Here is a 23,781-nt window from a genome sequence, read left to right on the forward strand (position 1 = left end):
TTGTGAACAGTACCAATTATTGAAGATAGTTACATTTTAAATTATTTTAAACTTACCACACAAAAGTTTAAATAACAAAAAGTAGAGTTTCTCTTATCTTCGAGACTGAGGTTTTTTTAATCCTTAGTCTGCCAAATTAGCAAATACTGTAAGTAAAAAATAATGCCTTCATTTTCACTATGGGAAGATATTCTGATTATTTTAGGGAAGACCAAGGCTGAGGTAACATACTGGAGAGATAACCTCATGAGAACTGTTTCTTTTTGTTCAAGATCTGTAATGTTTATAAAAGAAACTCTTCTGATATAGTAACCCAATTACTTCAAAATACACTCATAAAAAGAAGGAAATTCTATGATGCATTACCACAGTATCCTCAAAAAGTATCAGGGTCTTTTTTATAATCTGCACTTAAGTTTGTTTAGCCCGGTTATAAATCACTACTTATTGAAAGTCAAAGTTCCCATTTCAATTAGATATAGTAACTTGAAAATCTCTAGAGATCTTTGAATTGTCCCATCCTCAAAAACAGGAGGTGGCAAGCTTTTTCTGACAAGGAGCAGACAGTGAATATTTTAGACTTTCCAAGCCATACAATCTCTGCTACAACTACTCACCTCAAAGCAGCCAGCGATGTTCCAATAAAGCTTTATTTATAAACACTCATGTGAACTTTATGTCATTTTCAAAAGTCATGAAATATTAATTTTTTATTTCCCTTCCCAACCCTTCATAAATGAAGAAATCACTTTTAGTTTGTAGGCTACATAAAAAGAGGTGGCAGGCCAAGCTGGGTCCATGTGTTGTAGTTTGTCAATCCCTGCTACAAAACAAGCCTTAAAAGAACAGTCACCTCAAAATTTCAAATCATTGCTTCCCAGAGATTTAAAATAATTATCCAAATCTTCATCAGTAACTTCTTTTAGAGTAGCTGGTTTCCACTTTGGACTCTGGTCTTTTTCAATTAAAACTGTCAAAAGAAGACAAAGATATTAGGACATTTCTTTCTGGTGTCAGATTTTAATTATTGATAGAAGCTGTTTTATACTAGACATACTTTTCTATAGTACATTTTTTCCCTTTCAGCTTAGATTTTTGTACATTTTTCTTCTAAATTAAACCTCAAAGAATATGGAGGAACAGCAATATACCTTTGATGACTGGTGTGGGGGATTTTCTCACCTACTAAGCTTCCTGTCTGCAGCTTTAATAAAGCCATCTGAACTAATTCAGTGATTTAAACATTCTTTTTTTCCTCTTTCAAAAAAGGAAGGCAAGGGAGGGCAAAAGACCCAGATCTGCCACCTATCCTCTATCACACTTAGCTTTGGGAGGAAAATTACTTACTTAAGGTTGAGAGAAGGGAACTTTATGCATAATTAAATGTGGACACTACTGTTCTGCCAAATCCTTTAGCTCAGACAGCTCTGAATTTTAATAAAATCAGACCACTGTCAGGTTATCATGAAGCCTTGTACTTCTCCTGTTTCACTGTGGTCATCACTCAGTGTAGCCACATAATATCCCCACAGGACTGTAAGAATGAGGCAATTTGTAACCTCTTCTTAAAAGATAAAAAGCCATGCCTACTTTCTGGTTGTGACAGCACATTACAGTTATACATTTTTTCATCTGGGAAACTGGGTAGAGGGTATGCAGGATCTCTACATTATTTCTTACCACTACATGTAAGTCTACAAAAAAGTTTATAAAAATGTTATAATTGTGGTAGCAAATTTCAACTATGCTTGAAAATATGCATAATTCTGGTGAATAATGGTAATATTTAAATATACAAATTCAACAAAGATGGCAAAAAACTAAACATTAAAAAAGGCTAGTGAAAAAAGCAGTCTGGGAACCAAGGAAGAAGCTTGTCTTGGTAGGTAGAGAAAAGGAAGCTTTATAAGATACAGTTAAATGTGGATACTGGAGGCTCTTTTTAAATCTTTTGATTTGTTTTAGGATGGGGTATCTGTGTTGCCTAGGTTGACCTCAAACTTGACTCCAGTGATCCTCCCACCTCAGCCTTCTGAGTAGCTGGGACTACAGACAGGTGTGCACCATCACACCCCGCTCACGATGGAGGTTGTTAAGGTTTGCCTGTCGGATTCTGCAATCAGATCAGTGGTGATGTTAAACACTGATGTTCTGATGCCTGCCTTTGAGTCTTCTGACCAGTACTACCTACCTCCTTGACATTCCACTGAAGGACAAAAGAAAAGATAATTCTAATCAAATCTGGGTATTATTTCAAGCTAACAAAATTTTTTTCCTGGATAGAAAAATTATTGCCATTTAGGAAGCTGTTTTTCAGAACGTCTCCTGAGATACCCGTTCAAGCTCCATTTGGTAGCTCTACTAAGATAACCCATTTTTATTTTCTTCTATAACTAGACAAAAGTTTATTCTAGTTGTTAAGAGTAAGAATTTTTAGCAACTTTTCTTAATTTACTAACTCATTTCTTCTAATTTGCTAACACATTTTTATAGTTAGCAAATTATAGCAAGAACATGAAACAATTTTAGCCAGAATAAATGTTGCTTTCTGAATAAATAAACTGTGCTGAAAGAAGAGGCAACATACCTTCTCTCATTTGAAAAGTAGTTTGATGATCACTTCCTTTATGAATCAGAACTCTAATGCTGCTTGACTTCAACTTTTTTCTTAAAATAACTGCAAGTATTTATCTAAAAATAATACCTCCCTTTTTGAAGAAGAGCTGTCATAACATAATCATGAATACTTTAGCAACATAATCCAAGTCTTACCCAGGTCCTCCTAAAATCAGATCTAGACACTAATCACATGCAGTGAGAACTGGCAAGGAATTAGTGAGAAAAATGCATATCGTACTTGGTTTCTATAAAACAAAGCCATTTGCTCTGACTCAACTCCATTTGTCTTCCAAATGAATTTGAACCTGGTGCTTATTTCTGATAATGTTATATCATGCCAGAAATGAAGAAAATTCTACAGTAGTCATTGGTCTTTACTAAGGCTTAGAGTTCAGAGAACAAAACATTTTATTCAGATAAAAATGTATATCTAGAGTTTGTATATCAAGATGATTAATAAAAACATAAGAAAATTATATGTACAAAATATATACAGAGAAAAGCAACTCATTTTTATACAGTAAACAACAACTCTTTAGAGAGATAAGGGCTATCCATAAAAGGAACTGTTGCAAGTTTGTTAGAAAAAAAAAATATTTGCTTTTCCTAAAAATGCTGACTTTGGAGGTGAGAAGCAAACATGGAAAGTATAATGTCAAATGCTTTTTCTCCAGCAACATTTAACTGCTCAGGTCCAGGCAAGAAGTAGATGGTAGGATTCAACCACTGCCCAATTTAACCAGGCCAGTAACAAAACAGGAAGAAGGGAAGGAGAATTGAGGGCTTTGCAAGGAAATAAATGTACCTGTCAAAGGTCTCAGCAGCAGGTGAGTTTACAAGCTTATAAGGCAGTCCATGTGACTGTAAGAACAGGATTACTACTTGTTTAAATTAGAAAGCAGTGATCACATTATGTGAACTTTAATATTAGTTTTAAGACTGAACTTCCCTTTGTATCCAAGATGTTATTAAAAACACATAACTTGGCAATTTTTACAGAAGTTTAATTTTCACTAATAAAACAACTACCAACTTTAAGTAACATTGTATGCTCACAAATCCTATTTCTCTGATATCCAAAAGGAAACACAGCTATTTGTCACTTACCAGCTCTAACGCCTTCATGGAAGTCGTGACCTCTCTGAAAGAAAATTGAGATTAAATGTAGGAAATTTCTAGGGCATCCTTATTCCTGGCGATTATCTCTCTTTCAGCCCCTGCAGCCTCCCGCTCCTATGACCACAATCTAAACCACGAAATTCAGAGACTGGACCATCTCTGATAACTGCTTTCCGATCATCATCTCCAAATTGTATTTGCACAAGTTTGTCCACTGCTGTGCTTCTCTTGGTCATCCTCAGGTCCACTGACTCCACAACTCTTCCCACCTGCACTGGCTTCCCTTTGCTCTTCATACAGTCTAGTGCTCCCAGTCCATTTATAGATCACTTTCCCTGGAAAATGCCACCTCTTCAAATCTCTTCTCTCCTATTCTGGCAAAATCCCTGCACCAGCAGAACCCTACCACTTACCTCTGTCTGCATTTGAGCAGCTTAATCTGGCTGTACAAAATCATACAACTGTGAGTGGTTTTGTTTAAAATTCATGATCACAACTCTCAAACAGGCACGGAAAACTATCTGTAATCTCTTCCCTATTACGCAAAATAATGATTCAAACTGTTTCTGGCTTTCTCAGCCTCTCTCCCTAGAGTACCCTCTTACTGCATTCTCTAATGACCTAACCTCCTACTTTATTAAAAATAGAGAAGCTCTCTGACATGAACATTCTTATGTTCTCACCACTGAAACACCTACAGCCAACTGTGGCCATCTGAATCTGTCTTCTTTCTCATGACTATGGAGGAAGGGACCATTCTTTCTGCAAGGCCAGTCCTCCCCCACATTCCAGTTTACATCTCCTCTTGCCTTCTCAAAGATTTTGCTTGAGAAAGTCATCCACTTCTCTGTTCTGGCATTGCCAGTGCAGTCTGCATGTCTGAGGGGGTGAGTGCATGCAGTTCACATCACATTCTAGTTCCACTACATAGTGACCATGTTACCTTGCCTAGTAATCACTTTAAACCCCAGTTTCCTTACATGAAATGGCAATACCAATACATCCATCACAGGATTATTTTAATCCATGTCCCAGCAGTGTCTGACACATACTAAGTGTTCAGTAAAAGTTAACCGTTAGTATCATCAATATAACAGTTTTTCTCAATTGGATCATTCCCATTTATAAACATGTTCTAGTACCTTTCATGTTACAAAATGAACCTCACAGTTCCAGCTTCTATTTCTATTTCAATAAATAAGTTGTGTATACACATTTTCTTTACTTTCGCATCTCATTTGCTCATTTCCTCTCCAACTTTCTGCACTCTTAACTTTTTCCTCCACCATTACTCTGAAGATTTGACAAAATCACCCATGGTTTCAGGGTCTCCAAATTCAAAGAATACTTCTAAGTTCATCTGCCAGATGCCTTGACAGTCCCACTGCACTTTCTCTACCCTACCTCAAAATGGCAGGAGTTCCCTGGGGCTCAGATCTGGGATCTCTTGATATCTGTCTAGATGATCTTCTCACTCAGAGCTTAATGCATCAGCCTGAGTGATGGATGCATGGCACTCCTCTGCTCAAAACCATCTAGAGGCTTCTATTTTAAACAGAACAAAAGTCAAAGATCTTAACACCTTTGAGCCCCTGTATGCTCCACCAGACCCTTCCCCACAATGTCACCTCTGACCTCATTTTTCACTCACCACTAGATCCCCCATCCCTTCCACATGGCCTCCTGGCTCTTCCTAACAAGGGAGGTACACCCTCCTCACAGCTTTGTATGTGCAGTTCCCTCTGCCTGGAATGCTCTCCTGCGTGCTCATTTCCTCACTTCTTTTAGGGTCTTCATTTAAAGGCGACTCTGTGAGGTCTTCTCTGGTTAACCTAGCTGCAGTTCAACCCCCACTATCACTCTGTATTCTGTATCCTCTTTTCTGACTTTTTCACCTTAATATTTACACTCAATAGACTTCGGCTACCACTGGCTCTTCAAGGAGTGACTTTAAGACATGGTTAAAAAGAGCTTTATTTCTGATTAGATTAAAAATTTGAATGTCTTGGTAACTATTTCAAAACATTAAAATTCACTAGGAATGTCTATTTTCTGGTAATTAAACTAAATATTCCCTCAACCATAAGTTTATAATCTAAATAATATGATGCTATCTAAGGGCCCTCTGAACCTAAGGGATGATTCTGACTTTATAAAGTTTATTATATGGAAAAAATAAATCTGACTCTGAAATGTTTCATGATCTCCACATTGCCTGTGATTACTGTCTATATTTACAATAGTACTTTCAATGTTAACCTACCAATTAAAACATGTAACTGGGCTGGGGATTTAGCTCAGTTGGTAGAGTGCTTGCCTTGCAAACACGAGGAGGCCCTGGGTTCGATCCTCAGTACCACAAAAAAAACAAAACAAAAAAAAAACAAAAAAAAACATGTAACTAATATTTTCCATTTAGGCATACATATATCAACTTATATGTATAATTCCTCATTTTGCCAGGGAAAGAATTCAGATTTAGAACATTTATGCTTCTTGCCCAAGGTGAAAAATGGACAGTTTCCATTTTGAATTCCACATGAGTTCAGAGGCCTTTTTACACACATGCAAATGCAACTGGTATGTCATAAAGGCTTCATGATAATCTGGGTAGCAATACCTACACAACCCTAAAACTAACTGGTCTGTTTGTTTTCATAGAGTATATTTATAGGCAGTTTTGATTTTCTTATTTATCTATTTCTGTATTTTACATATTCTATACAATGGACATATATTACTTTCCTAACTTCAAAACAGTATTTTTTTAAAAAACAATTCTTACCATACATGCTTGACTCAGTCGATATTCCATAGTTAATACATCCTGCAAGGTCTGTGAAGACCCATTTATGAGGTGCCTTAGTGTGATCTTTAGAGATGTTGGAGACATTTGATTAATTACCTTTTGGGGAAAAAAACAGTTGTTAGTTGTAGCCAAATAGTCCCTTTATTGTCTGTAATAAGCCAGAAAAATTTCCATGTATGCTATATTAAAATATGCCCCTTAATTTCATATGCCAAAGTCTCATTAAGGGTATACCTTAGCCTCATCCTACCAAAACATCAACAAAAATTCTGTTACAAAAAAGAGATCATTTCACAAGTGGAGTAAATTCTATACTTACAACTTAATCTACCTTTGGGGTTTGCCTAGAATAAATTATCTCAACTAAGCAACCAGTGATTACACCTAAATAAAATTAATATGCATATTACAAAGCAGCAATATTTTCAGAGGACACTATATTAAATGTAAAGAAAGTGGAGGAGTTAAGAAAGGCAGTAGCTTTCCCTTCCCACTATGTGACTCTAGAAGTGTCTTATCTGAACTCTTCACCTATAAATAAACCTACTTACCTTGGAAGAGAGAAGGTGAAGTGATCCAAGTTACTATGAGGCAGTCTTCTATAGTATTTAATATTTAATAAAGTAAGAATTATGGACTGATTCCTTGGCTACAATGCTATGCCATTTGTTCTGAATTTAAAGATGCTATTACTAGTGTTCCAGTACATGTGTGCGTGATCGTGACTACCTGGCTGATGAGAGTCCATTCCAAACCACATACATCTGATGCCTACATTTTCCTTTATAATTGCAACATATAGTTTTCAGCTTATTGTTCAATGATGTCTCAAAGGTTTAAACTTTATGAATTCAAAGAATTGCCCACTCCAAGAATCTATGTTCTCTATATCATCTTCAAGTCTGGCAAACAGATTCAAAGAACAGGTTGAGTGGACAGGACAGCATCTTACGTAGCAGTTGCCAGAGCTTATGTAGATGACTACCATACAGGAAAAGTCCAGGAAAGATCAGTAGCCTACATACAGCCACAATGCTGCTTAAGAGAAGACAAGAGAGCTATTCCCTAGTTAATACTAAGGAGGGCAAGGGGAAAGGAAGACTGACCTTAGTCTCCTCATTTATGAAATAAGGCTAATACTACCACTTGCCTCATAAATGGCATGGCAATAAGGGTACTGCAATGCATCAGAAACACAGCAGAACAGGGAAGGGAAGAAATATGTATGGAGCACATCCCCTAGCTCTCAGGGAGGTAAGTTAATGTGTTTCATTAAACATTGGCAAAGGAGATGGGATGTTCATTTTACAGATGAGGAAACCAAACTCTGGTATGAATTTGTCCAAGATTATGTAGAAAGTGAGTTAGAATTCAAACCCAATGGTACTAACTCCAAAGCCTACTACACAAGGCTATAAAAGTAGTCAAGATTGTCAAAAGCCACAGAGAAAAAAGAAAAAAGGATGGAGAAGAGGACAGCACATCAGGTAATGAAGAGAAATGACCAAAAACTCTTGTAATTTTGATGGTGAGGGGAAGACAAAGTAAGGAAGACAACATCAAAGGAAGGTATTTCAGTATTTGTAGGGGTAGAAAAGCTTTGAGAGTAATGGTGTAAGGCAAGAAAGTAAACCTGAAGATACTAAAAGAAGGAAATGATTGATGCAATTAGTTTCTACAGAGGAAGGAAAAGATGGAATGAGAACACAGATGGGACTTTTCCCTTGGCAAAGAAGTGAGAAACATGTTAGAATCAAAAAAGGGAAGATGAAGAGATTCAAAGTAGCTCATATCATATGGCTTTGTTAGTACAGACTATTCTGGAAAATATGATGAACAATTGGGACTTGCATCTTTGGCTATGCCATAAATGTGTACTGATACAATTTTGTACCCACACAACCCAGTGAACGTGTTTCTCCTCATTGTAAAACACAGGTCAATTTATCTGACCCGTTAAAGATTGTCTCCTATATGTCAAGGAACCAATTTCTTTTTTTCCTTTACTTTCATCAAAATGATTCACATTTTAATCTCAACACAACAATAATATGGATCATCTATTTTGCATTAGACAGACACTTTTGGGGAGACAATCATAAACAGGATTTGGTCCTAGCTCTCAAAGAGCATTTTATCACTATAATCACTGCCTGCTGGATAAAGAACCTTCTTTCAAGGCTTATCAAGATTTAACAATAGAAAAACTCAAGATGTTATCTTCCCTCCTCCCTGTCCTAGAATACTCAATAGCACAATGCAATTAGAAAGATTTTATTAAGTAGGTCTCAGGGTTGACTAAAGAGATGTACAGGTATGCCCCTATTTTTCCTTTCACTATGTGAACTTAGAAAAAGATCCTTCAAGTTTTTTTTTTTCATTAATAAGGATGCCATTTGTAACACTAAAAGTCTAGGTGCTGTCAGATTTAATTCTCAAAGAATCTGTTAATTTTTTTTTTTTTTTTTTTGCGGTGCTGGGGATTGAACCCAGGGCCTTATGCTTGCAAGGCAAGCACTCTACCAACTGAGCTATCTCCCCAGCCCAGAATCTGTTAATTTTAAATGTCAACTTGACTGTCTCAAAGGATGACCAGATATAGAATTAAACACTAATTTCTGGGAATGTCTGTGAGAATGTTTCTGGATGACGTTAGCATTTGAATTGGACTGAGCAAAGCAGAAGACCCTTCCTAATGTGAGTGAACAACATCTAATCTGCTGAGAGACTGAAGAAAAAAGTTGGAAGAAGATGGGTTAGTCCTCTCTCTGACTCCTTGAGCTAGAATATCAATCTTCTCAGGCTCTTTAAATTTGGGCTATCCTCCTCTCAGGCTTTCAAACTCTAGTGCTGGCTCTCCTGGGTCTTCAGCTTGTAGACAACAAAACATGGGACTTCTCATCCTCATCCTCCATAACTGCTTGAGCCCAATACTTTATAAAATATCTTTCTATATATTAAATATATACATTACATCACTCACACACACACACACACACACACACCCCAAATCTATCTCCTTTTGGTCCTGTTTCTCTAAAGAACCCTAATACAGAATTCTAAAGTTTGGAATTCATGTATATTTAGATCATTTTACTTTTTAAAATGCACTTAAAATAGAGTTGATACTGACTTCCAAGTAGAGAGCAGAGACAATGATCAGGAAGTGAAGGCTTAAGAGACAAATTAAAGGAAACAAATCGACTGGTTCCCTATCTAAATGTAAGGAATACATTAAAGTATAAGATAAATATATATGGGTGTAATTTTGTACTCTGAAGAAAGTTATGGCAAATTTCGAATCTACTAATATGCTATAAAATAAACTTTCTAATCCCTTCAATAAGAAACCAAATTCACTATTTCTAAAAACTTTCTTAGAACTGCTAAAAATACCATCTAGAAAATTTTGTTAGTAAACCACAGAAACAATTTTCATAAAAGAGAAAAAGTAACCAATTATGTAACATTTAATACTGTTATCACATAACAGAGGTCAGAGGGGATAAATTGTTTATTCCTAAATACTGCAAAACTATTTAAATTAACTAGAAATTTGTTTAAAAATTTGTTTTTTTTTTTGGTTGCCCCAAAGTTTTTGTGCTCTACCTATGCCTCCTAATAAAACTCCTGCTGCTTAGAAGAAGATCTGGTGTGTACTCTTTTTTCTACAACTATGAATTATGACCAATAATGAATCTGAAAAATATAGAGATGGAAAAATAAAGCATATAGATGGTGAGAGGAGAAGAGAAAAAGAAGAAATAGTAAAAGAGACTACTATAGGTTCTACAGACATTAAAAGATATTATGAATAACTTTTCTAATAAATTTGACAATTTAAACAAAAGTGACAACTACAAAACAGGACATAAAAGAGCAAACCAAGAAGGAAAAAAAAAAAGATAAGTTGGATTACTATTAAAATTAACAATTTCTGTTCATCATATGGCATCACTGAGAAAGAAGGCAAATCACAGAGAATGACTAAAATGAAAAAGAAATAATATCACAAGTTGGTAAGATTGTAGAACCAACTAGTGCCCAAATGTACACCATAGTAGAAAATTATTTGACAGTAATAAAGATGAATATATGCATGTCTAATGATTTCAGTACCAAAGACATACAAAAATGTTCACAGAAGCTGTTTATATTCTTATCAAGTTGTAAGAGTACACAAATAGTGAATTACAGTCCATTCATCAGAAATGTATTTTTAAATTATTTTCTTGACAATGTCTTCTAAAGAGCAAAATTATTTAATTATATTAAAAATCATCCTTCTAGGGGTGGGGCTGTAGCTCAGTGGTAGAGCATTTGCCTAGCAAGACCCTGGGTTCAATCTCTAGTACTGCGAAAAATAAAATAAGGATCATCTTACCAATTCATTTATTTTATTTTTGCTGTTCATGCTTTTGTATTATATATATATATATATATATATATATATATATATATATATATCTTGGCTAACCCAAATTCACAAAGAATTCATTTCTGTTTTTTAAGTGGTGAGTTGTAGCACTTACATTCAGATGTATAACCTATTTTGAAATGTATATGGTGCAAGGTAAGAGTCAAGTTCTTTTTTCCCTTGCATATAGACATCTAATAGTTACAGAACCATTTGTTAAAAAAACCATCTTTTCCTCACCAAATTACCTGGGGATTTTAAAGTAGCCTTCACTCTAGTGTTAAATCAGGTGTGAACCTTCTGTCTGATAGGGAACTGAACTCAACCCAGACCCTAGTGAGCACTGTTCCTTTTTCAGCCCACTGCTTTCCCATGACTCTTTCCTTGATCTTGTGGAGTTTTACCTAAAACACGTACAGGTGAATATTCTAGAAATTCCTCCAGAAAGAAAGCTGATAAAACCTTTGTTTCCCTTCTCTCAGGGACATATATAGATGATTTCATATATTTTGTCTAATTTTCTACTTATTTATAGTAGGAGAAAAATTCCTTTCACAGTTAATTCTTCATGAATGAAAGTCTGACACTTTGTGTTCAAACAGTATATTATATGAATAGTTCTCAAAGCTTATATAAAGATGAGTAATCTTTTCAGGTTTAATTTCTTTTTTTTTAGTATTTTACTCTTTTTTAAAATCTATGTTCTGCCTATCACTCTTAGGTTTCCTATCCCTCCCTTTTTTTGGTACATAAATCCTTTAGAGTTCTCTCATATTCCTGTATGCTAAATTCTTCAGGTACAAAACTGTGCCTCATTTACTCTTCACAAAGTGGGTATTTTTAAACAAATACTTAACCTCACATGGCTGACTAGAAAGAAGAATCATGAAGAATCGTGAGTTTTCTAATACTAGAAGGAACATATATGCCCTCTCTCTAAGCCTTTAACGCAATAGACCATGCTTTATCAACAACAGAGAATACACTTAAATGAGTCAAAGACAACTGGCTTCCTTGGCCATTCACTCAGGATCATCTACCTGGATATAAACTGAACCTTACCGTTCCCTGTTCTTGTTTCTCTCTCTGGCCACGACTTCATAGAGACTATCCCTCCTAAAGATCAGTAGTCCATTTAGATCTCCTTCCTTCACTTAATGTCCTTAACAAGGCCTTAAGGGTAGGAGGAAAGACTCTGATTTTCTTCTTTGCATACTCCTTTGATTATTTACACTGCAAATGGATACCTGAAGTCACTTCTTTATGTTGGCAAGCCAACTCATCTCATCACCAGAAAAGGGAGATTCAAATAGAAAGAGTGAGTACTGAGCCTGGGATTTAGCTCAGTGGTAGAGTACTGGGCAAAAAAAAGGGGGGTGGTGCAGGGAGCATTTCCTATAAGTCAACATATACATACAAAAAATCTGGAAACCTAATTAAAAAATTGGCAGAAGACTCACATTTATTCGAAGATACACATTTGCATATCAATAAACATGGAAAATTCAAGTCAAAACTACAAGGAGCCATCATCTCAAAAATATTAAGATTAGCAGCCATTAGGATGGTTACTATCAAAAACAAACAGCCAGTGTTGGAAACAATCTGGAGAAAATGGAACCCTCATACTGTTGGTGGCAACAAAAAATGGAACAGCTACATGGAAAATAGTATAGTTACTCCCTGAAACATGAAAATCAGAATTACCCTATGATCCATATGGGTACATATCCAAAAAGATTAAAATCATAGTTTCAAAGAGAGACACCCCACGTCCACAGCAGTATTGTTCACAACAGTGAAAACATGGAAGCTATCCAAAGGATCCATTAACAGATGAATGGGTAAACAAAATATGATATATTCATGCAATGGAGTGATATTCAGCCTTTGAGAGGAAAGAAGGAAATTCTGGCACCTGCCACTACATGGATGATTCCAAGTGATAAGGCAGTCACAAAGGAAAAGTTCTATATGATTTCACTTACATGAACTCTAAAATTCACAGAAGCTGAAAGCAGAGTGGGGATTGCCAGGGAAAGTGACAGGCAGAGTTGTTGTTTAATACAAATAATGGAGTTTCAGTTTTACTAGATGCGAATATCCTGGAGACTGGTTGCACAACAGCATGAATACACTGCACTATGTACTTAAAAATGGTTAAGGTGTAAATTTATATTATACATACCTTACACAATCACACACACACACACACACACACACACACACACACACACACACCAGAGAGTGCTGCGATTAGAGCCTCTGGTTAAGGTTTCCTAATGTAAGCGACTCATCTACTGCACAGGACACTTAAATAACTCACTAGCTTACACTGATTGTTTGGCACTATAAACAACCTACATCAAAAAAGGAATTAAAAGTAGGTTTGAGGAATTCCAACCTTAAAAATTGAAAGAAAACTTAAATAAAAGTATAGTGAGACTTCAAAGGAAAATTCAAGAAAAGACATTATTAATCATAAAATCCTATGAAGATTCCATCAGTTTAAAGAATTTATAGCTTACCTATATTTGTTATTTTTTAAACCTCATCCTATAGTAATTGGCAGTAAAAATGTAAGGAGATATTTTAAAAATTTTATGTTTTTATTAAATAATTAGCGAATACACCAAAAAAAAAAAAAAAAAAAAAAAAAGCACTGTCTTTCCTCACAAACAATCTTTGGAGACAAAGAAACTGTTAAGAGATAGAGTCAACTATCTGCTAGTTATCTACTAGACACAGACTAGATCCTTGGGACCTACAGAAGGAAAATTTCTATCCTTGAAGATCCTCTAAGGTGAGAAGCAATCCCAGAGGCTTACAGAGAGATATTAGAATCTCTTTAAAATTTGTTCAAACATTTGATCTGCAAACTTTTGAACAAATCACAAACAACTGTTTCTTACTTCAAAATTATTTATTTTTTGGTGTTTCTAGCTCACTTAGTTAAAAGGAGCCCTGTAGCAAGGTCCTATCATAGAAGACTCAGTGAGAATATTTTGATCCCCATATGTTGCTTCCAGCAGATACTAATATTTTGGAGCAACATTAAAATGAAAATCTATGCTTCCAATGATAGCACTTATGGCGATGTGATGGGTGGCTTGTAAGCACTCTCTGAATAATCGTTATGGCCAGAGGAATGGAAAGAATTGAAAGACCACTGTGTTCCTATACTTTGGTTTTTGTGATAGGCCAGTGGTTTTAAAATAACACAGCATATCGAGGTGTATGCTTTAAAGTGATATCATACAGTCTGAGCTGTATGCTTTAAAGTGATATCATACAGTCTGATGTGCTACACGGCTATATTCAAATGAAGTTGGTGAAAGCAACTTAATTGCCAAATGTACTAAATTGAGTTCTACTGCTGGAAAGAAATAGCATGAACACTGTTTATTTTGTGGTTCTAGGGATAGAACCCAGAACCCACCACCTCATATGTGGTGGGCAAAGGCTCCATCACTGGCATGTCCCTGGCCTCGTGGACATTAGTTTCTATATTGCTATAGAAAAGAGAGAACCAATTTAAATTCAGAATCTTTGATACATGATTATCTATGCTTATGCAAATAGTACTAAAAGTTGTAAATAATGACAACGTCTTTTTGTGACTATAGAAATAAATGGATGGTCTACCTACTTTAATTTATGCCTATCTTTGAAAGTAAATAAAATTCCAATACTAAATAAGTTTTTAGGAGACAAAATAACTTGGGATCTCCTCTTTAAGAATGCTGTAACAATGAAGAAATTCTTTGATCTTCACAGGGAAGACTATTAAAATTTTTTGTCAGTGTGTTTCGTGAGAAGTGAAGTGACATCACTAGTTCTATAAACAGAAAAATACTGCCAGATAAAGACAAGCTAAACCACTTTTAAGTACAAGAAAGTATACTTTTTTCTCACTCTGTCTAGAAATCTGAGATATCCCAAGCTTCGTAATCATATGGGAGGTAGAAGAATGTCGATATCCAGTTGTGTACACATTTATACGAAAACAGCTTGTTCTCTATTATCAGTTATTCTGTAGAAAGATCAGAGTCCTTAACTCAGAAACACTACTTCAGACTTAGCTATTATAAGTAAATGTAATCTCTTTCTAGTTTACAAAGGATCACATTTCCATTAAACTTCTTGCTTAAAAAATACTTCATATTAAATAGAATCCATCAATGAATATCATAATTTCAATGTATCATCAGGTACTATTCTTCAGTGACCCAATCTTTCTGATAAAAGTCTTCCTAAAAGCCTCCCCCATAGGACAAGAGGGACTACTTAGAAATGAAACGTGGTTACTAAAGTCCTTATCTGTTACATTCAAAGGATATAATCCCAGTTTGGCTTTGCCCTCATGAGCAGACAGGCAGACTAAGCACTTGTGTTTAGGTCAATGTTTATTAGAACTGCTTTCCAGGCCTTAGGTTACCACCACCACAGAGCACTGATACCCTCAGAGAGACTTCCCCATCCTAAGACTTCACAATAATCAGAGATAAAAAGAATCCATAGATTACCTTCAACTGCTGCAGGGCAAAAGGTGAACCATCTTGCTGTAAATTCTCAATAATCTGTTCCACAGTGTTGGCTGAAAAACAACTACAAAAAAAGGAAAGGTATTTTCACCAATGTGCAAGTGATTTCCCATTTCCAAGATAACAAAGAATCTGAACACAAGCTTCCCCCAACCCTATTCCAATAATGAAGAATTTCTTAATCTATTTTATAGGATAATGAAACAGAACATTACTTCCCTGGGTAAGGGCTTGGCAGGCTTCCATCATTAGTACAAAACAAAACCTAAATCTTCCCTTTTCATTTGCTTTCTTACATCCATAGTACTTATATGTAAATAAATATCTCAACTGAAGAAAATCTGATGCTTCTAAAATGAAGAGATGGATTTATTTTCCAATAGTTTCTTCTTATTCCTTAGGCCAGTCTATCAATTTCTCAAATCACTACACAAAACCTTTCGCTGTATGCCTTAATAAGACCTTAAGAGAAGATGATTTTACAAAGATAAAAGTTAGTTCAATTATTATTTTCTAGCCTTTCTTCCCCACTTAAAAGTATTTTGCATTAAACTAAATAAGCATGGAAGATAAGTTAAATACATATGATTATTTCTCTCTAAAACAGTGGCAAAGGTTACTTTCAAATGTAAGTGAAAATAAAAGCACACACTATGCTATTATGATCACAGAATCAGTATATTGCCAAATATGACAAAATTATAATGTTAGCAAATACAATTTAATAGTCTTTCCAAAGGAATAAATACATCAAGATGTCTTTTAAGTACCTGTTTATTTTGTCCATGTGTTCCTCGAGTATAAAAGACTTGTCTTGATCAATCTTGGACTGTTTGAAAAGAAATAATTTGAAGTAACTCAAAAATTTTTTAAATCCTTAAAAATTACATTATATTTAATGATATACTTTGTGACAGATAATCACTTTCAGTCAAATTACATCTAACAATCTCAAATACCTACCATCATGTGCTCAAAATGCAGATGGGATGCAATACTCTAGACTAGTTCTCACTAGTGTTAGGCAAAACATTCTTATGCTTTTATTTATATGTCATTTATGTGCGATACATTATCATTTAAATATACCTGTGAGTTTAAGGATTTTAAGGGACCTGAGAGGTCATCCTGCCAACTTTCTATCTGATCTGGAAATTCCTACTTTATTCCTGATGTCCCTGTAGCTCTGACATTCAGAGAGAAAATAGTAATTATGAATTTAGTACTTTGGGTAGTTCTCACTTAAGTTTATTAATTTCAGGGTTGGGGTTGTAGCTCAGTGGTAGATCACTTGCCTAGCATGTGTGATGCACTGGGTTTGATCCTCAGCACCACATAAAAATAAATAAATAAAATAGTGTGCCCATCTACAACAACAAATTTTTTTTTAATTTCATATAGATACTATTAAATAGATTCCTCTAAACTCATATACTTTTACCAAACTTATTTTCTTAGTTTTAAATCAATTTGTTCAAAATGCTGTCAACATTCTCACCTAAATCACTGACAAAAGTACTGAATAAATCCAAGATGACTTCCCTACAGACTGATACTCACACTTTAACAGAACTCTTTGGTAAGACTTTCAGTCTCCATATGCCATAATCCAACTCATGTTTACCCAATTTGATGAAGTGAAAGACTGTTAAATGCTCTGACAAAAATGGATAGAATCCATTCTATGAAGCCAATATTACCCTGATACCTAAACCAGACAGAGACACATCGAAGAAAGAAAATTTCAGACCAATATCCTTAATGAACATCGACGCAAAAATTCTCAACAAAATTTTAGCAAATCGCATACAAAAACATATTAAAAAGATAGTGCACCATGATCAAGTGGGTTTCATCCCAGGGATGCAAGGTTGGTTCAACATCAGGAAATCAATAAATGTCATTCACCATATCAATAGACTTAAAGTCAAGAATCACATGATTATTTCGATAGATGCAGAAAAAGCATTTGATAAAATACAGCACCCCTTCATGCTCAAAACACTAGAAAAAATAGGGATAGTGGGAACATTCCTTAACATTGTAAAGGCCATCTACGCTAAACCCATGGCTAATATCATTCTAAATGGTGAAAAACTGAAAGCATTCCCTCTAAAAACTGGAACAAGGCAGGGATGCCCTCTTTCACCACTTCTATTCAATATCGTCCTTGAAACTCTAGCCAGAGCAATTAGACAGACCAAAGAAATTAAAGGGATACGAATAGGAAAAGAAGAACTCAAACTATCCCTATTTGCTGATGATATGATGGTATACTTAGAGGAACCAGGAAATTCCACCAGAAAACTTTTAGATCTCATAAGTGAATTCAGTAAAGTAGCGGGATATAAGATCAATGCACATAAATCGAAGGCATTTTTATATATAAGCGATGAATCTTCAGAAAGAGAAATTAGGAAAACTACCCCATTCACAATAGCTTCGAAAAAAATAAAGTATTTGGGAATCAATCTCACAAAAGAGGTGAATGACCTCTACAATGAGAACTACAGAACACTAAAGAAAGAAATTCAAGAAAACCTTAGAAGATGGAAAGATCTCCCATGTTCTTGGATAGGAAGAATTAATATTGTCAAAATGGCCATACTACCAAAAGTGCTATACAGATTCAATGCAATTCCAATTAAAATCCCAATGATGTACCTTACAGAAATAGAGCAAGCAATTATGAAATTCATCTGGAAGAATAAAAAACCCAGAATAGCTAAAGCAATCCTTGGCAGAAAGAGTGAAGCAGGGGGTATCGCAATACCAGATCTTCAACTCTACTACAAAGCAATAGTAACAAAAACAGCATGGTATTGGCACCAGAATAGACAGGTAGATCAATGGTACAGAATAGAGGACACGGACACAAACCCAAATAAATACAATTTTCTCATACTAGACAAAGGGGCCAAAAATATGCAATGGAGAAAAGATAGCCTCTTCAACAAATGGTGCTGGGAGAATTGGAAATCCATATGCAACAGAATGAAACTAAACCCATATCTCTCACCATGCACGAAACTAAACTCAAAATGGATTAAGGATCTCGGAATCAGTCCAGAGACCTTGCATCTTATAGAAGAAAAAGTAGGTCCAGAGCTTCAACATGTCGGCTTAGGACCAGACTTCCTCAACAGGACTTCCATAGCACAAGAAATAAAAGCAAGAATTAATAACTGGGATAGATTCAAACTAAAAAGCTTTCTCTCAGCAAAGGAAACTATCAGCAATGCAAAGAAAGAGCCTACAGAGTGGGAGAAAATCTTTGCCAATCATACTTCAGATAGAGCGCTAATCTCCAGAATCTATAAAGAACTCAAAAAACTCTACACCAAGAATGTAAATAATCCAACTGACAAATGGGCTAAGGAAATGAATAGACACTTCACAGAAGAAGATATACAAGCAATCAACAAACATATGGAAAAATGTTCAACATCTCTAGTAATAAGAGAAATGCAAATCAAAACCACCCTAAGATTCCATCTCACCCCAATTAGAATGGCGATTATCAAGAATACAAGCAACAACAGGTGTTGGCGAGGATGTGGGGAGAAAGGTACACTGTTACATTGCTGGTGGGGCTGCAAATTAGTGCAGCCACTCTGGAAAGCAGTGTGGAGATTCCTTAGAAAACTTGGAATGGAAACACCATTTGACCCAGCTATCCCACTCCTTGGCCTATACCCAAAGGACTTAAAATCAGCATATTACAGAGATACAGCCACATCAATGTTCATAGCTGCTCAGTTCACAATAGCCAGATTGTGGAACCAACCCAGATGTCCTTCAATTGATGAATGGATAAAGAAAATGTGGTATATATATACAATGGAATATTACTCAGCCATAAAGAACGATAAAATTATGGCATTTGCAGGCAAATGGATGAAACTGGAGAATATCATGCTAAGTGAGATAAGCCAATCTCAAAAAACCAAAGGAAGAATGATATCGCTAATAAGTGGATGATGACACATAATGGGGGGTGGGAAGGGTTAGTGTTGGGGTTGGAGTTGGGTTTAGGGAGGGGGGCAGGAATGGAGGAAGGAAGGACTGTATAGATGGAGGGGAAGGGTGGGAGGGGAGGGGGGGAGGGGAAAAAATGGCAGAATGAATCAAACAACATTACCCTATGTAAATTTATGATTACACAAATGGTATGCCTTTACGCCATGTACAGACAGAGAAACAACATGTATCCCATTTGTTTACAATAAAAAAAAAAAGAACCAATAAAAATTAAAATAAAAAGAGAAAAAAAAATGGATAGAATCCTCATAAGCTCTATATTCACATTATTTCACCAAATACTCAATGACCCTGTCAATATGCACTTGAGTTCTTTAGTTCTGGATTACTTTTTGTACTATTTCTCTCAATATTTCATCCCTTTGTCTTCTCTGTAATGAATTCCTAATAATTACACATTGGACTTTCTATCTCATTATCCTTTTCTTCCTCTTATTCTGGAGTTTTCTTCAATATCAATTTTAATCTATCTGCTGTAGCTTTTTCCATTTTTGCTATTATATTTAAATATATTTACATTTCTTACTCTTGCCCTAGCAATACTTGTTTTTCTGTGAAGGTCTAAAGTTAGGAAACTTAATATGTACATGCTGGTTCTCTAGGCCAACTGCAGTTACAGGTCTTCCCATTTAGTACATTCCACCTCTTAACAATACAGCACCTCAACCACACCTGCCCTCAGCTAGACCTGTCTGATTTGGTCTAAGGAGTAACTTTCTACTCTGCTGCCAGGCTATGTGAAGGTAGTTGCTCTCGGTTACACAAGAGGAAGACTTCCAGAGTTCTGCTTTTAAAAACTTACAAGTTAGCTGGGCATGGTGGTGCATGCCTCTAACTCCAGCTACGCAGGAGGTTGAGGCGGGAGAATTGGGAGTTTAAGCCCAGAGTCTGGGCAATATAGTGATATATGTTATCACAAAAGCAAAATAACAACAACAAAAAACAAAAGCAAAAGAAATTTCCTGTTTGTCTTCCCTACTCCATGCTTCAATCTGTCTTTTTCCAGTGTTGGGGGTTGAACCCAGGACCTTGAGCATGCTAGGCAAATGCTTTTCCACTGAGTTATAGCCCTAGCCCCATAACCCAATCTTCAGAGGGCCCTGGTTCTTTTGAAAGGGTCTACAACAGGAATCAGATGACTTCTTACTGGCTTTTCCACATTAAAGGATGACTTTAACATTCTCAGGACTAAGTGACCCTGATCCTTCTGCTTACAAGCTCCCAGAATGTTGGGCTGGGGGATGTAACTGTGATAGAATACCTGCCTGGCATGTATAAGGCCCTGGATTCAATTCCCAGTGCCATCAAAAAAAAAAAAAAACAAAAAAAACAAAAAATCATCCTAGAATTCAAGCTTCCAGAATGTTGATATCTCATGTCTATCATTGTCTCCTCTTTTGTTACATTTGACTTGGTGGTTTTATGCTTTTTAAAATTTATTCCCCTATTACAATTTTAGTGGCATTTTGGAAGAAGCATATATTCAATCAAGATGTGTATGGAGAGTTGCACAGTGTTTTTATACTTGGCTTTTATAAGAAAATTTAAGTTAGATAAAGTAAGTAAAGAATTAAACTGAACACTGCAATATATTATTATAGATATATATTTAGCAGCTCCACAAAATAGTGTGAATACTGAACCTCCATTACAGAAGTGTCAAGTTGTGTTGTGAAAAGCCCTTGCAAGGCAATGTGCTGAGATTTTCCAGCAGTGATGAGACAAGCTGTGCAGTTCCACAGTAAGAAGTCATCTTGGGGCTGGAGTTGTAGCTCAGTGGTAGAGCGCTTGCAAAGCATGTGTGAGGCACTGGGTTCGATCCTCAGCACCACACAAAAATAAATAAAATAAGCTGGGTACGGTGGCACATGCCTGTAATCCCAGAAGCTTGGGAGGCCGAGACAGGAGGATTGTGAGTTCAAAGCTAGCCTCAGCAATGGTGAGGTGCTAAGCAACTCAGTGAGACCCTGTCTCTAAATAAAATACAAAATAGGACTGGGGATGTGGCTGAGTGGTTGAGTGCCCCTGAGTTCAATCCCTGATACCAAAAATAAATAAATAAATAAATAAATAAATAAATAAATAAATAAATAAATAAATAAAATGTATTGTGTCTATCTACAACTAAAAAAAAATTAAAAAAAAAAAGAAGTCACCTTATCAGATGGCTACCCTAATGACAAAACACTGGTCATCCCACCACACTTTAAAGTAAATCAATCCCCAGTATATTTATTTACATCCACAAACTATACTACTTACCAGCAGCTAAGGTTTTAATCACTTACCCCATAATTTAAAACTTAGGGTAAAAGCATTGACAAGATCACCTGTGTATGGTAGGTTTCTAAGACAGCTGCGACATCTTCCTTTGAAGGAGATTTCAATGCTACCAAATCTTCCTCTAACATGCCCATCTAAAGTGGGGAAAAAAGGTAAACATATTGGAAATCCATAGAAACAGAAAGTATTTTTAAATTAACTTTCATTCTTCTTTTTTTTAATCTCTCGTTCTTTGTTAGAATCTATGTCTTAAAGTTATGATGCTCCCTTAAACTGAGCCAGAAATTGTGACTGAAGTTGAATGCACACACATTCCCACACAGCAAATGTTGCCTTAGCAGGAACAGATAAGAGATGGAAGAAACTAAAGAGCACGGGAAATGTGGCACAAGTTGAGTATCTCTAATCCAAAATTTAAAACACTTCTAATTCCAAGGAACATTCATATAAAAGATCCTCAACATGTATTATAAGCAAAGACCTGATTTATAAATTTCATTTAAAATTAATTTTAAGTAAAATTGCCACACTTGACTAGGGGCTACTGTCATCACTGCCACTCACCTCTCCATCTAGTCACTCATCCATTCTACAGCTAAATAGGGTTTTCACTATTTCTAAACATAGCTAATGTTTTCCCGGCCATGAGTTTTATTTATTTTATTTACGTTTACTCTATTTGCCTTTTTCTGATGATACTCAACTTAAGGCCTTTCTAGTCCTTTCTCACAGGTATGTTCTCCTTCCTTTCATTCTGTTGAGTACTTTTCTTTGTGCATACCCTATTTTTATACTTGTCACACTTTACACTGCCAGATGAGACAGATGTTTATATACCTTTTGTCCCCACCTCTAAACCCATCTTCAATGTGTATCACTCATTTCTATATCTTCTATAGGTCCTAAGAATGGCTGTTTATCTGCTACTGATGTTATTTTTGGGCAAGTTGACAGAGAGAAAAGGACTGCACATCAGCTCTCTCTCCTATTCTTAGCCAAGTTCCACTATAATCAAAGAGTGTCCTTTCAGAGTGGACAGTGGAATGTCCATGGCTCAAGGGAAGGATGAAACAGCTGCTTACTCAATGTGATTGAGGATACCCACAACAGGAAGACCTGAAACTTGAACCGAATGGGATGGAATGCCCTCATAACAGTGTACAGGGACAACCTTCAATTTCATATACTTCACATACCTCATGGGATCCATAATGGATCAAGACCAAGGTTTACTAACATAAAAAATGTCACAGCCAATTTATAAAGTTAATGAAGAGAATTCTATTAACAAGCAAATAATATATTTTTATGCTATCCAACTAGTTTATGTTAATGGCTGGTAGGTCAGAGAGGATACGTGACACTAAAGAACTACATATTTTTTTTTAACAGTTCTTAGGAATTTGTACAATGATCCAATGGTCAATGCAATCTCTGGTATTAGTGCCCCAAAAGAAAGTAGGCACATGAGTACAGTGGGACATACCGTGTAATACAAGAAATTGTCAGTGAAAACTCTGGTTAACTCTTGAAAAAAAGAAAAAAATAAGTACACAAAGCTGCGTTAAAATATTAATAGCTAAAACCTGAATGCTTACTATATGTCAGTTATTAGGCTAAGCATGTAACAAAAATTTTCTAATTCTTATAACATTCCTTCCCCTATCCCACAACACCTTTTCCTCAAGATCAGATATTCAACTGAAGACATATGCTTACTGAGAAGTAGACTTCACCCACAACTCCAAAGATAAAGTGGATTATCCAGGACAGATAGGTCAATCAGTGTATTCCACCCACCTATATGCTTCAAGGGTGAGATAAGTTAGTTCAGTCAGAGTAAGCAAGATGAATTAGAATAAATCATAGCCCTCTTATTGAGAATTCTGGGACAAAATCACTTTGATTATTATGGGAATACTATCATCTCCCTTTTGTGGATGGAAAAA

General features: G+C 35.7%; 1 protein-coding gene across 1 annotated transcript in view; it reads right to left on the reverse strand.

Annotated features, from left to right (window-relative positions):
- Nucleotides 1-632: 632 nt before the first annotated feature.
- Hibch (3-hydroxyisobutyryl-CoA hydrolase) overlaps nucleotides 633-23,781 on the reverse strand; it is a 95,783-nt gene continuing 72,634 nt past the window's right edge. Inside the window, exons 8-13 of the mRNA XM_047543753.1 lie at nucleotides 21,880-21,966; nucleotides 16,279-16,337; nucleotides 15,491-15,572; nucleotides 6,524-6,643; nucleotides 3,727-3,760; nucleotides 633-970 (exon numbers count right to left, since the gene is read on the reverse strand). Of these exons, the coding sequence (XP_047399709.1) occupies nucleotides 855-970; nucleotides 3,727-3,760; nucleotides 6,524-6,643; nucleotides 15,491-15,572; nucleotides 16,279-16,337; nucleotides 21,880-21,966 (498 nt within the window). The 3' untranslated portion in view covers nucleotides 633-854. The remainder of the gene's footprint in view (nucleotides 971-3,726; nucleotides 3,761-6,523; nucleotides 6,644-15,490; nucleotides 15,573-16,278; nucleotides 16,338-21,879; nucleotides 21,967-23,781) is intronic.

This window comes from Sciurus carolinensis, chromosome 3 (genome assembly GCF_902686445.1).
Source record: "Sciurus carolinensis chromosome 3, mSciCar1.2, whole genome shotgun sequence".
Lineage (NCBI taxonomy): Eukaryota > Metazoa > Chordata > Mammalia > Rodentia > Sciuridae > Sciurus > Sciurus carolinensis.